Source organism: Branchiostoma belcheri, unplaced genomic scaffold (genome assembly GCF_001625305.1).
Source record: "Branchiostoma belcheri isolate BF01 breed outbred unplaced genomic scaffold, Haploidv18h27 scaffold38, whole genome shotgun sequence".
Taxonomy (NCBI): Eukaryota; Metazoa; Chordata; class Leptocardii; order Amphioxiformes; family Branchiostomatidae; genus Branchiostoma; species Branchiostoma belcheri.
The window spans coordinates 1,160,510-1,173,986 of NW_017803998.1; the positions used below are offsets into that span (position 1 = coordinate 1,160,510).

At 41.5% G+C, this 13,477-nt stretch overlaps 2 protein-coding genes across 2 annotated transcripts in view; both read right to left on the bottom strand.

The window, feature by feature from the left end:
• LOC109476474 overlaps positions 1 to 12,876 on the bottom strand; it is a 17,019-nt gene extending 4,143 nt beyond the window's left edge. The window contains exons 1-14 of the mRNA XM_019777409.1: positions 12,742 to 12,876; positions 11,449 to 11,819; positions 10,483 to 10,896; positions 9,245 to 9,661; positions 8,597 to 8,636; positions 8,144 to 8,412; positions 7,352 to 7,771; positions 6,383 to 6,796; positions 5,550 to 5,705; positions 4,797 to 4,919; positions 3,547 to 4,094; positions 2,814 to 3,152; positions 2,542 to 2,647; positions 1,659 to 1,826 (exon numbers count right to left, since the gene is read on the bottom strand). Of these exons, the coding sequence (XP_019632968.1) occupies positions 1,659 to 1,826; positions 2,542 to 2,647; positions 2,814 to 3,152; positions 3,547 to 4,094; positions 4,797 to 4,919; positions 5,550 to 5,705; positions 6,383 to 6,796; positions 7,352 to 7,771; positions 8,144 to 8,412; positions 8,597 to 8,636; positions 9,245 to 9,661; positions 10,483 to 10,896; positions 11,449 to 11,794 (3,760 nt within the window). The 5' untranslated portion in view covers positions 11,795 to 11,819; positions 12,742 to 12,876. The remainder of the gene's footprint in view (positions 1 to 1,658; positions 1,827 to 2,541; positions 2,648 to 2,813; positions 3,153 to 3,546; positions 4,095 to 4,796; positions 4,920 to 5,549; positions 5,706 to 6,382; positions 6,797 to 7,351; positions 7,772 to 8,143; positions 8,413 to 8,596; positions 8,637 to 9,244; positions 9,662 to 10,482; positions 10,897 to 11,448; positions 11,820 to 12,741) is intronic.
• LOC109476547 lies at positions 7,032 to 8,662 on the bottom strand. The gene is made up of 2 exons (XM_019777535.1): positions 8,144 to 8,662; positions 7,032 to 7,771 (listed from the first exon to the last, which is right to left on the bottom strand). Exons 1-2 carry the CDS (start codon positions 8,562 to 8,564, stop codon positions 7,332 to 7,334), a joined length of 861 nt encoding a protein of 286 aa, XP_019633094.1. The 5' UTR covers positions 8,565 to 8,662; the 3' UTR covers positions 7,032 to 7,331.
• Positions 12,877 to 13,477: the final 601 nt, after the last annotated feature.

The window sequence follows — 13,477 nt, forward strand, 5'->3', positions numbered from 1 at the left end:
CCCCCCCCTTCACCAGACCCAGCCCACCTAGACTTTTGAAGTTTTGTCTTGATGGATGACATTGTTTTATAAGAAAGTATGTAGCGCCAGGAATGGGTTGATAAGTCCTTCCGTGACCATCTGCTCCTGGGGAAGATTGATCCTGACCGCGTCTAAGGGGGCACACCCCAGTTTATTTTGGGTCTCAATTCGATTCTGCATACCCTCAACTCTAGCGACCGTCTCTTTCAGGAAAAACCTCTTAAGCCAAAACACTCTGTTTGCAAATGAAGGATATCCCTCTAGCTACGAGAAGAAAAGAATTTCAATTTCTTTCACCTCTCACATTTTAGCAAATTTTAGGGGGAAAAAGAATTTTTCGCTGAAAATGGATGCCAAAAATTGGCCATTTTCACGTGGAATTAAACCCATCACCCAGATTTTTGCCACCGATATGACTTATATGGTCGGAAAGAGAAAACCCTTATGTATTATTAAGAAAAGTATAAAGAAAATCCTAACACTGAGATTATCACAATAGCGCGTCGCGCGAGGCATAGCTACAGCACCCCCAGAACGCATACAAGGCAAAACTAGGTCAAACCGAAGCACCGCGCTCAGGGCGGAAGGACACCCGGAAGTAAGCCTCGGGCCCGAAATCAATTTTCACCCAAAACACGCCACTTCTTACACTTTCCAGCCATGTTAGTAGTTAATCCCATTTTGCAGCAGATTATGAGAAATGTAAACTCAAACATGAACCACCGGAACCCCTTCGTCACTTTTTTTCCGGGCACTACAGTGGACCCCTGTCGCGGAAGAATTGGTGTGTGCACCGTTTTGTCAATTGCTGAAACTTTGTGGAGTGTGATGGAAAATTTTTAAAACCAATCTGTCAACCTTGATGGACAAAATCGACAAAACCTTGGGTAAAACTACAAAATGTATAAAAACGTCCAAAGTAGCATCAACAACAACTCTAAACACCATGATCTGCCTCTCAAAATGTGGGAAATTGTGTTTTTAAACTAAACTTAAAGGCGTGAAAATAAAAAAAATTGCCCCCAGACCTAATAAATTGTGAGCAATCTCCCCCCAGGTCCAATCATGAACCTAAGCTGACGGAAAAAAGATTTGAGCTGGCTAGAGCCTTGTCTTGTGGCTAGGATTGTTGACTAAGAATCTAAAGCTGGTAAAGATTCTGAATTCAAATCCCTAGCAGGCTAAAATGTGTGCCTGTGGGAAAGGCATTTTATACTTATTTCCTCCCTCGACTCAGGTGAAAATGAGTACCTAGCTCTGATTTGGGATGTCCTCTTGGATATGACCTAAAGCAGAGGTCCTGTACATGTGTTTGAGGAGAGCCACACCTTGTGCATGTCAACGATCTAACCACACTTATCAAAAAAGCCCTAGGGGTCCTTCCACCTAATACCAGTTCAGAAAAGAAGTAGTTTTTTTTTCCTACACAGTTATTGTGAAGTGGAATGGGAGTCACAGGAAGAGGAGAGGGACGGTGTGACCACAGACTGACAAGGTCAAAATGAAGGTCAAAATGGTATCACTGCAGGTTGGAGGGAAGAGACAGTGGAATATGCACAGAATTAGTGAAAATTTAAGGTTCTATTCTTGTTTTTACTTGATAATGTTAGAGAACCAAGAGACTGACGTGGACTTACCAGCATGCTCCAGCATATGTGGCATGAGATGGCACTTGTAGGCTGTCCTGTACCCACACTCCCCGCACATGAATGGTTTCTCCCCGGTGTGTTTCAGCATGTGACGATCCAAGTTTGCCTTCTGACAAGCCGAGTAGTCGCACATGGAACACTTGAATGGTTTCTCCCCTGAATGTGGCAATAAAATGCTGAAACTTTACCACTGCTGGGAGCTTAAAATTTTGTTCCAACACAAGGAAGGGATTGTTCTCACCCAGAGCTTTCAAACCAGTCACTCTGGTCTTCTAAGTTGTATAGCCGAGCTCAGTCAGTTCAGATGTTACATCAGGGCCCATCACCCATCACTCAACTGTGACAGAGGCCAACATCGTCTACCAGATACCTTTGACCCAGTTTTGAAGTCACACTTCAAAGAAGCCACATGACTAGTCTCACTGGATCAGTCTATTGAGGAAGACCAGAGTGACTGGTCGAAAGCTCTAGGTAAGAAAATTTCTTGGTGTTGGAACTCAAGTTTCAACTTCCTGTAATGACATATACCAAGTTGAACACATTATACAGTTTGCTGGCAATCAATGACTGGTGGGTATGATTGAAGTATTGTTTTGAGTGGCTGAGTTTGTGTGCTTCATCTTTCAGTAACAATGATTGCAAGGTGAGTGGGTGGTGATTTTGACATTTGATTAATGAAGAAAACAAACCTTCAAAGATATACATGTATACTTTCTTTGAAAAAACAAACAATAAAACAACCTTATGAAAACAAACCTTCATAGATACATAAGACTTTCTTCGAAAGAAGCAAACATATTCTTATGAAAACAAGCCTTCATAGATATAAAATTTCTTTGAAAAAAACAAAACAAAACAAACACATTCTTACCGGTATGAATGCGGATATGAAGCTCAAGTGTCCTATTGTCCCCAAGGTAGGGACAGTATGGACATTTCTTCTTTGTACCCCTCTTCTTTTTTGACGGTATACGAGTCTGGAAACACACCAACAAACAAACAGTTTAACATGATGGAATTTGCTCCAAGAATCAAACTCAGATGTTAATTTTTTTGCACTGGTGTCTCTGAGTTCAACATACTTGAAGAATGTCACATATATAAGCTTGTTCATGATTGAAAAATGGTTCAAAAATTGTGTACCCCATAATAGAGCTGTGGATTTTTCAGGGCCTCTCTAGTCATCACAAACTTTGGAGGCTTTTGTGGGGTTGCTATTCCCTCAGTCGCACTCCCCCCTCCGGAGGAACTAGGCATATCTTCTGGTGCTGTTCCACTGTTGGCATCACCCCCTCCTGTATCCCATGATGCTTCCTGCAGTGCTGTTCCATCTGCTGTGTCCTCCCCCTCGGAGAAATCATCAGACATTGCTTCATCATCTTCTGGATCCCAGTCCATGTTGTCACTGTCATCTGTGTATTCCTTCTCCCTGTCACCTTCTTGCATTTCTTTTTGCTGGTAATTCCCTTCTTGCTTTACCAACTACACAAGGATTAAAAACACACATTTCATGAATTAAATTGGTACTGTATACAAAATTTCTTGTGTAAATAACGTACTGTATAAAAAGATGAAAAAAGCATCAAAATATATCAAATGAATATAAAACATGATCATTCAAAAAATATTCATCAAAATAATCAAATTCATCATAAGACAAATCAAGTTCTGTTATTTGTACTATGAAATATTTTAGGTTAACTTGGTTCTCTTTTTTGCTCAAAATTAGGTTAGGTTACTACAAGAAATACTGGTTCAACCAAGTGAATTATACACACATATGTGTATAGAAATGCTTTACAAGTCTAACAGACTGAAGTACATGAAATGTACATGTAGCAAATAATTTTTATGATAAAGTAAAAAAAGACCCTACCCTGTTCAAACTCTCTGGGTTCGATGAGCTGCTTGCATTGCCTGCACTGCTAGAAACTGCATTGACGGCAGTGTCAGGTTGGGATCTGTCCAGATCGCTAGCTCGAGATCCCTCCAGGCTGTTGGATTGAGATCCCTCCAGATCCCTTGTAACTTGATCCACGATCTCTTTCAGCTTGTCGGAGGCGCTGCCTGGTTGGACAGTTGTTTCTGCAGCCATGGATTTTGTCTTCTGTGTGTTGATTGGCTGATTCCTGGACTGTGACTCTACGGGTGCTCTCATTGGTCCTGACGTGTTACGAGTTGATGACGTCACTCTCTTACGACCTTGTGTCAAACTCTGGGCATTCTTGGCCACCATGAGATTTTCGTTACCTGAAGCGCCCGGTTGGACCACCCATACCATGGGTTTGGTGGAGGCAGTCTCTTTGACGTTACATGAGGCGACATTCTTGGTACCCGTGGTGATGCTCTTGAGCTCCTCAACAGCGTACTCTCCTACCATTAGATGATGAAGGACCTTCACCAAGTTCTTTCTGTTGTTGGAACCTGGATGGCATAAGATGTTTTATTTTGCAAATGACAGCTATAAAAAATAGCATAATCTGTTGGCTTCATCTGTAGTTCTGTTACCTAGCTCTTTCCACAAAATTTTTCACACGAAAAGTACATGAACATGGACACAGACAAATCACAAATGTACATTACAAACATACACAAAGACACACATCACTCACACAAGACACGCACACACACACAGACAGACATACACACATGGGCTAGACACACACACACACATACACACACACATGCACGCAAACACAGACATACACCAACACATAGTATTACACAAACAAACATATACACACAGGCTAGACAAACACACAGACACGCACATACACACACACACACACACACACACACACACACACACAGGCACACACAGACATAACACACACACAGACATGCACACACAGACATGCACACACAGACATGCACACACAGACATGCACACACAGACACACACAAGCACACACACAGACACACAAACAGGCACACACAGACATAACACACACACAGACATGCACACACAGACACACACAAGCACACACACACAGACACACAAACACATACACACACACAGACATAACACACACACACAGACATCACACACCCACAGACACACGCACACACACATAGACATAACACACACTCACACAGACACTTGCACACGCACAAAAAAAGACAGACCTGCCATGTCCACATTCCTCCTCCTCAGTTCCACCAGTAGCTCCTCCAGCTGCAGTCTGGGTAGTACAGCTAGTGTCACCTCCTTACTCAGACCACAGATGGAACTGTCCGAGTCTCCTTCATCTAATGTCAACACAAAATAAAAAAATTAATTAAAATTGCGAATCGACAAAGCAAAACAATGTAAATTTTTATCTGGTATCAGGGCTCCAAATACCCACTGAAAATTGAAATACAACTCTTCTTGCATCACCATTTAACCTGCATTAAAATTGCAGGAAAAAGTTACAGTTGACATATGTAAAGAAATAAATCTTTTATGTTTAATATGAAATTAGAGCTTTCAAAAAACGCACTTCTAGGATCAACCAAATGTTCCCAACGTAACTGCAGAAATAACAGACATTCCTGGGAAAGTCCTAAAACTCTTACGAAAATACTACAATGTATACTATTTGGCCCACCCCTGAGGCATTGCCAAAAATCAAACAACATGTATCTTCATCTTCATCTTTGCCGGGACTCTGAGATGTTATATGAGCCCCGGCTACACCCCCATATAGCCCCTGTTGGGGCACTTTAGGGGGAAATGTATAACGTAGAAACATAATATTAATAATTTAATATGCAACTTGCAGATTTCACAATATCAAGGTACTAGTAGGTAGCAGTGAACAAAAGCCCCCATCACTTATGGTTGGTTTAGATACAAAAATCTTAGAATCAAGTTAAAATTGTTGTTTTCTCACAAACCTTCATCAGCTTCGCCCTCCATTTCAAAGAAACTGTCGCCATCTCCCTCGCTTTCTACGTCAAGGTTCGAAGCGAATGAAACCATCTCAGCATCCATTGCTCGCGTGTTATCCACCAGGCGAACGGGATGTACGCCATCTTGCGTACTGGACGACTCTGCACAAACAAGTAACAAACTTAGCTGCAATATTTTGCAATTCTGCTAGAGGGCTCTTAAAAGCAATGTGGCCTCATAATAACAAAATTCGGAAAATTATTCCTTCAAGTTTAAGAATCAGTTCTAAGGTCAAACCTGCCCAAGCAACCACCTCTATATGCCGGCCAACTGGCCATAGTGACCGCTTTTTCTCGGTCCTGATTTTTGTCCCCATAGGAGCTATATTTTGGGTACCTCAAATGAGGTTTTGCACGACGTGAGCTTACTCAATTCACGTCGGTTTTCACGCGTGCTAATACTCACTTCGCCGTAGATGTAGACATAAGCATTAGGGACTTGTCTAAGCCTACCACCACTTGTTCAACACAACCTCGACCGGCACTACTTTGGTCAGTAAATCTCTCCGTATCACGGCCGCGTTATTTTTCAAGCGTGTGGTGGAAAACATTTTTGATGAACTTAACTAGTGTGAAATTTTGAAGGGAAGAGTTTGCCATTGATTTTGACAATGGACAGTCTTTGTGCAATGTAAAATGGCAATGGCCGAGTGATTTTTGGACAGTGTATTGGTACGCGTTTCTTGTTCTTTGTGTTGTCTTGTCGCCATCCTTTTTGTCTATGAAGATCATGTTCCCTCAGTCCCCTGGGTGGTCGCCTTAGACAAGTTTCACTGTACCTTCTTCCTCCTCAGTCCTGGTGTCCGGTAGCTGGGCAGGTCTGGAGACATCTTCCAAGAAGGAGTCCAGCTCCTCAAAGAACTCCCAGTCTCTTTTTCCGGCTGTCTCCTTGTGCCTGCGGTAAATGACCTTCAGGGCCTTGACCTTAGATCTCACTTGTGCTGCAGTCCGGTTGTAACCCGCTTTTTGCAGCTGTCTGGAGAGCAGTTCGTATCCCTTTCTGTTATGTGTCCGTTGCAGTTTGCGTAGAACAATGTCGTTGTTCCATAGGCCAATCAAACAGCGCGTCTCTTTTCTTGTCCAGATACTGCCAAACTGATTAGATTTGTTCAGCATGGCTGGGATTGGTCCATGTGGTGATGTAGTGATGCTGTTGATGGAATTGACATCCTTGTCATCCCCAAATTCACCATCTTTAAAACAAGAAGATGGCAACATTACTTAATATATTTCACTCCATACAACAGTGTGGAAGAAATATATCACTTTTCCTGAAGCTTCTTCTTTATCCTCTCTTGCCATTCCGTTAAATGGATTCAACTTCTTCATTTTTGATACAAGCTTTCAGAATTGTTCCATTTGTTTTTTGCCCATTTTCAGAGAACTTTCTACTAAAAAGTACTTAATGGGGGTTTCTAGAACACTTTTAATAAAAAGCACTGTATGGGGGTTTTGAGAATATTCTTTACTGAAAAGCACTATAAGGGGATTTTGATAACACTTTTAGAGAAAAGCAATGTATGGGTTTCAGCACTACATGGTGGTTTTAGGAACACTTAATACTGAAAAGCACACCATAGGGGCTTTGAGAATATGCGTTACTTAAAATAAATACATGGGCAATTTAACTTGTTCTAAAAACACTTGTTACTGAAAAACACTGTATACAGCCCTAAAATATAACCTCGGTGAAGAGGCTCTGCTTTTAAAAATGTAGTATTCTTTATATTAATTAGATTTAGTCCTACCTTCATCCTCCACTGTCCTGGTGTCCAGTCGATGGTCAGGTCTGGAGACATTGCCCAAGAAGGAGTCCAGCTCCTCAAAGAACTCCCAGTCACTTTTCCCGGCTGTCTCTTTGTGCCTGCGGTAACGGTGCTTCATGGCCTTGACCTTAGATTTCACTTGTGCTGCAGTCCGGTTGTAACCTGCTTCTTGCAGCTGTCTGGAGAGCAGTTCATATCCCTTTCTGCAATGTGTCCGTTCTAGTTCACGTAGAACCCTGTCGTTGTTCCATAGGCCAATCAAACAGCGCGTCTCTTTCCTTGTCCAGATACTGCCAAACTGATTGGATTTGTTCAGGATGGCTGGGATTGGTCCATGTGGTGATGTAGCCGTGTCACTAACAAAATCCACATCCTCGTCTTCCCCAACTTCACCCTCTCCATCTACATTCAAAACAAGCAGACGACGATATTACTGGCATATGATATATACATTTAATCATATGAAGTAATGAGTGCTGAAGTAATGAGTGCTGAAACCTTGCAAAAGGTGTCTTGTTGATTTGATACATATATTATATGTAATATAGGGGTTACTAAACTTTGGAATTGGGGAAGTATTAAAGGGACTTTGGAATGGTCACGAGATTGGCATGCAAGTGTCCATTTTCAAGGTGAGAGAGATGGAGTGAAATGTGCTGTAATTGCTTGCAAATGTTAGCCTCTAGTTGATTTTGATGTGTTATAAGTAGCCCTTTAGTGTAGAATATGATGGTTAAAAATTCATATATTAATGAAATCATTTTTCAGTCCTACCTTCATCCTCCCCTGTCCTAGTGTCCAATAGACGATCAGTGCTGGAGGCATCACCCAAGAAGGAGTCCAGCTCCTCAAAGAACTCCCAGTCACTTTTCCCGGGTCCACTATTGGTTACTGTCTCCTTGTGCTTGCGGTAACGGCACTTCAGGGCCTTGACCTTAGAGTTCACTTGTGCTGCAGTCCGGTTGTAACCCGCTTTCCGCAGCCTTCGGCTCAGAAGTTCATATCCCTTTTTGTTCCATCTTGGTTCTAGTTCTTGTAGAACTCTGTTGTTGTTCCATAGGCCAATCAGACAGTGAGTTTCTTCACTAGTCCAGATACTGCCGATCTGATTGGCTGAGCTTGATCCGTGTGGTAATGTAGTCATGTCGCTTACGAAATCCGTATGCTCGCCATCCCCAACTTTGCTTAACTGCATTTAAAACAGGAAGATAGCACAAAGACATATACATTTCCTCAAACAAATACAGCCCCTGCTTTTCCAAAAAAGCTGCAAGGGAGAGCAATTTACCACTTAGATCAAGAGTCTGCTGTTCAAAAATCATGACCACAGCATGTGCAGAAAACTAAAGTCCTGCTGCAGTACCTTTAGAAGCTGCCTGGGGGCGCATAATTGAATTCTGTTTCCCCAGTACCTACATGTTATATTTCTGAGTAGTTATACTTACCTATTACTGACATTACCTATTACTGACATTAGATTTTCTTGAATGTAGAGAACAACGTAGAGAATGTAGAGACTGCCCCATTGACCCTCAGTGACCCAGCTGGCACCATTTTACATTGCGCAAAGACTGTCGTGCTGTCGAAATCAATGACAAACTGGCCGATTTGATTCCATCAAGATTTCTCACGGTTAGCATCAGAAGCATTCTTTGCCACACACTTGAAAATGATGCGGTCGTCATAGGCAGACATTGAGCCATGCGCGGTCTCAAAAAATGCCGGTCGCGGTCGCATTGGACGAGTCCTTTGCTTTGGAAAGTCCCTTAATGTAGTTATCTGTAAGGAGAAAAACGGGACTGAGACAAAGCGGTCGTTATGGCCAAATGGCCGGCTTGGGCAAAGAGGCGGTTGCTTGGGCAAGTTTGATTGTACCTTCATCCTCTTCTGTCCTGGTGCCCCGAAGACGGGCAAGCCTGCAGGCATCACCCAAGAAAGTGTCCAGCTCCTCAAAGAACTCCCAGTCTCTTTTCCCAGCCCTGCTATCAGCGGCAGTCTCCTTATTCCTACGGTAAAAATACTTCAGGTCCCTGATCTTTTTGTTAACCTGTTTTGTAGTCCGGTTGTAACCATTTTCCCTTAGCTGTTGGGTCAGAATGTCATACCCCTTTTTGTTCCTGGTCTGTTCCAGTTTACACAAAATCCTGTCGTTGTTCCATAGACCAATCAGACAGCGTACTTCTTCGCTGCTCCAGATGCCTTTGGGTTTGGTGGGAGTGTTGTCGACCAATGGTGCTGTCACGTCACAGATGAAATCCACATCCTCTTCTTCCCCAAATTCACCATCTCCATCTGCATTTAAAAATTCAAACAAAAAGATCATTGGCATGAAATTCAATCACAAAGTCACTACAGCTCCAAATGACATTAACCTTGATACAAGTGTGTGCAAGACTATCTGGTATTATAAATGTTTATCAATTTATTATACATATCATTATCATATCATTAAAATATTTCTAAGAAAGTGATATGACCTGGAATTTACTTCAATTCTTCATTTTCCATGAGTGTGTATATGGAATAGTCCATTTTTCAGAAAATTTCATTTTGGGAGTGGGGTGAAGTACACAATGATGTTGATATCTTCCATTTGTGGGTAGCAGTGGTCCATCTCTCTGAAAAGTTGAAATTTGCATGGGGAAGGAGATGGGGTGAAATATGCTGTAATTTTTTATTTTTTTTTATTTTTTATTCGCACTTTAAAAAAATGTAACAATACAGACACAAGAAAATATAAATGAAATATAACAGTGCAGGGAGGCCGTAAGCATAAATTGCTTATGAGGAGGCCTCCCTTCATAACTTAATTAACAATTCAAATAAATTTGATAAATAAGAAATAACTTACTAGGTAAATGAAACAAAACAATAAAATACAATACGATACAATACTATCTACAATAATGAAAAGTAGTAATGAAAAGTAGTAAACAAGGAAAATTAAACAAAAATTAAGAATGTGTGGGGTTATTTATGAAAGTTGCTTTAGTAATTGCTTGCAAATTCCACCCTCTCTACTAGTAGTTGATTTTCATGTGCTTCAAACCACTGACTTGCAAGCAGCCCTTCAGAGTAGAAATATGCCACATGAAGTTATATTTTAGTCCTACCTTCCTCTGTCCTGGTGTCCGGTCCATGGTCAGTTCTGGAGACATCACCCAAGAAGGAGTCCAGCTCCTCAAAGAACTCCCAGTCTCTTTTCCCGGCTGTCTCCTTACTCCTGCGGTAGGAATATTTTAGGTCCCTGATCTTTTTGGCCACCTGTTTTGTCGTTCGAGTGTAACCCACTTCCCATAGCTTTTGGCTCAGAAAATTGTACACCTTCTTGTTCCTGGGCTGTTGCAGTTTACGTAGGACCCTGTCGTTGTTCCATAGGCCAATCAAACAGCGCGTCTCTTTGCTACTCCAGTTACTGCAGTTCTGATTGGGTTTGGGGGGAGTGATGTTGACCAATGGGCTTGATCCCTGAGGTGTAGTCATGTCACAGATGAAGTCCACCTCCTCTTCTTCCCCAACGTCACCATCTGCATTCCAAAGAAAAAAATTATTTGCAATATTATTGGCATGTACATTCAATCTGGTCAAGCCAATACAGTTGTGTGACCTGTTACCTTTCTCAACGACATTAAACATTATACAACTCCTGAGAGTGAGTCTGAGCAAGACATATTATAAATGTTTCTTATCGATTCTACATATCATAATATAATAATTATGTGAAAGCCATATGTCCTGGAATTTACTGTACTTGAATTCTTCATTCTAATTGCATGAGGGTGTTTCTGGAAGAGTCCATTCTTGCAGGGGGTAGATGGAGAAAATTCCATTTTGGAGGGGATGATGCTGGGATAGTCCATTTGAGGGTAGAAGTAACTAAGGTATGGTCTATTTCTCCAAAAAGTTGATATGGAAGAGTTCATTTTTGCATGGGGAGGGAGATGGGAAGATATATGCTGTAATTGCTTGCAAATACCAGCCTCTCTACAAGTACATGTACATGTAGTTGATTCTGATGTGTTTTAAACCACTGACGTACAAGCACTGCCCTACAATAAAAAATTATATATCAGTTCTACCTTCTGTCCTGTTGTCTGGTAGACACCCAGTTCTGGAGACATCACCCAAGAAAGTGTCCAGCTCCTCAAAGAACTCCCAGTCTCTTTTCCCGGCTGTCTCCTTACTTCTGCGGTAGGAGTATTTCAGGTCCCTGATCTTTTTGTTCACCTGTTTTGTAGTCCGGTTGTAACCCTTTTTCCTTAGCTGTTGAGTCAGAAAATCGTACACCTTTCTGTTCCTGGGCTGTTCTAGTTTACGTAGAATCTTGTCATTGTTCCATAGACCAATCAAACAGCGCGTCTCTTTGCTGCTCCAGTTGTTGTTGTTTGGATACAGATTGCGTTGCATGTCGTGGCTTTCCGCCATGATCACCGAACAAACAAATCAGAAACTAAAAACAGCAAAAACGAGAAATGGTTGATTTCAGACTTACTTATTATTCAGATGTATTTGGGGATTTTTAGGACCCTTCAGCTGATTTCCTGTGTCTGACCCTTTGACCTCCTGTTATTTTGCCTGTCAATCAGCTTGGATGTCTTATCTTTCGTGAGGATATGAATGGGGGATTTGAGTAGCCTGACGTGCTAGCCAGGCCAGGTAGACAGACAAAGTAGCCAGGCCTGGCAGTCACCCAGAATTTTCCGTAAACCTGTCAATCAGGAAGCTATGAAAATTTGTTTCCACTTTCCAAGAGAAGTCCAGGCCCCCAAAAACACAAACAATAGCAGTATAAACTGATAACTCAAGAAGGGTGAGAAAATTATCGAGTCAGCCTGCTGATATGACTGGATGGAAATTAAAAGTAGAGGGAGGCACAAAATTAAGTTTTCATTCCATAATTTTCATTGATCATTTTTAACAGCAATCATACATGTATGCAAAACAAACAAACAAACAAGGAGACCCAACTTAGCAACTGAACAGGTCAATAAGGAAAACAGAAGGCATAAATAATATCAAAAGGACTGCAAGAGGGCCACCGCAAATCACGTAGGACACCAACCCTTTCCAGTGTAAATCGGTCATGCATTCTTTCACGTTTCGTGCCCCCCTCCCCACAAGGCGTGTGAACTGGTGCATTCTAAAAAAAATCTACAGTAAACAGCAGTGCTGGAAATATTTGCCTAGGACTTAAAGTGTAAATAAGCACCAAAGGTACTAAATTGTAAACAAAAAGAAATTGTGGTTTTTGCACAAAAAATAATTTGTCCAACTCACATGCATAATTTTGCGCGCACAAAAATACAAAGACTAAACTGGGCGTAGCGCTGAAAATACAACTTTCACGATAGTTCAAAAAGCGTAAGACCTACCTTAAGTTGTAGTTAAGGCCCTTAATAAACCTACATCAAATTTGAAGGGAAAAAGGAGCTCGAAAATCTGATAAAAAAACGAGTTGGGGAGAGTGAATCTGGCGAGGCGCGAAGGAGACGTGCGTCACTCTCCGATTTGAACGGTCAAAGGTTACAAAAGGTCGGGTCAAGTTTCCTCTGATTTACACTATACTGTCGCAAGACGCTCTGTAGGTAGTACTAGTATCTCGCCAAATGAGCACATATCACATGCATTGCACAATGAAAATAACTTTATTGTTCAACTTTATTTATTGCTCATCATTTAACAAATGTACAACAGCAGGGGGAGCAGAAGCGCATCCCCCTGAATTAGGTACAATTTGTCACATTATTTGAAGCATTAAACAGCATTCACATAGAAAAATAATACATATAAACTAACATATATACAAAAGACACATATAAAAATTATTTACAACATATATGCGCAAAGTTGCTTTATCAGGCTATGCAAAGTTCAGTGTAGGTTCAAGGCAGGTTGTTATAGAGTCTGATGGTGTAGTGCAGGAAGGACTGTTGCAGTTCGTTTAGTTCTTGCATGGGGAACAGTGATGTTGTGACAGTTCCTCAGCGATCTTCCTGTGACAGACTGTCTCAGGGCAGGAACGATTGTACGACGATTGTAGCAGGTATGGCAATGTACGATATCTGTGCATATCTGAAATTCAAACTACAATGTATTGATAGTATTGTC

Excerpts from the sequence above, each read along its gene's own strand:
- LOC109476547 (XM_019777535.1), bottom strand. The coding sequence starts at position 8,564 with ATGCAGTTAAGCAAAGTTGGGGATGGCGAGCATACGGATTTCGTAAGC. Across the intron at positions 7,772-8,143 it reads TAGGACAGGGGAGGATGAAG|ATGGAGAGGGTGAAGTTGGG; the intron begins GTAGGACTGAAA and ends TTTTGAATGTAG.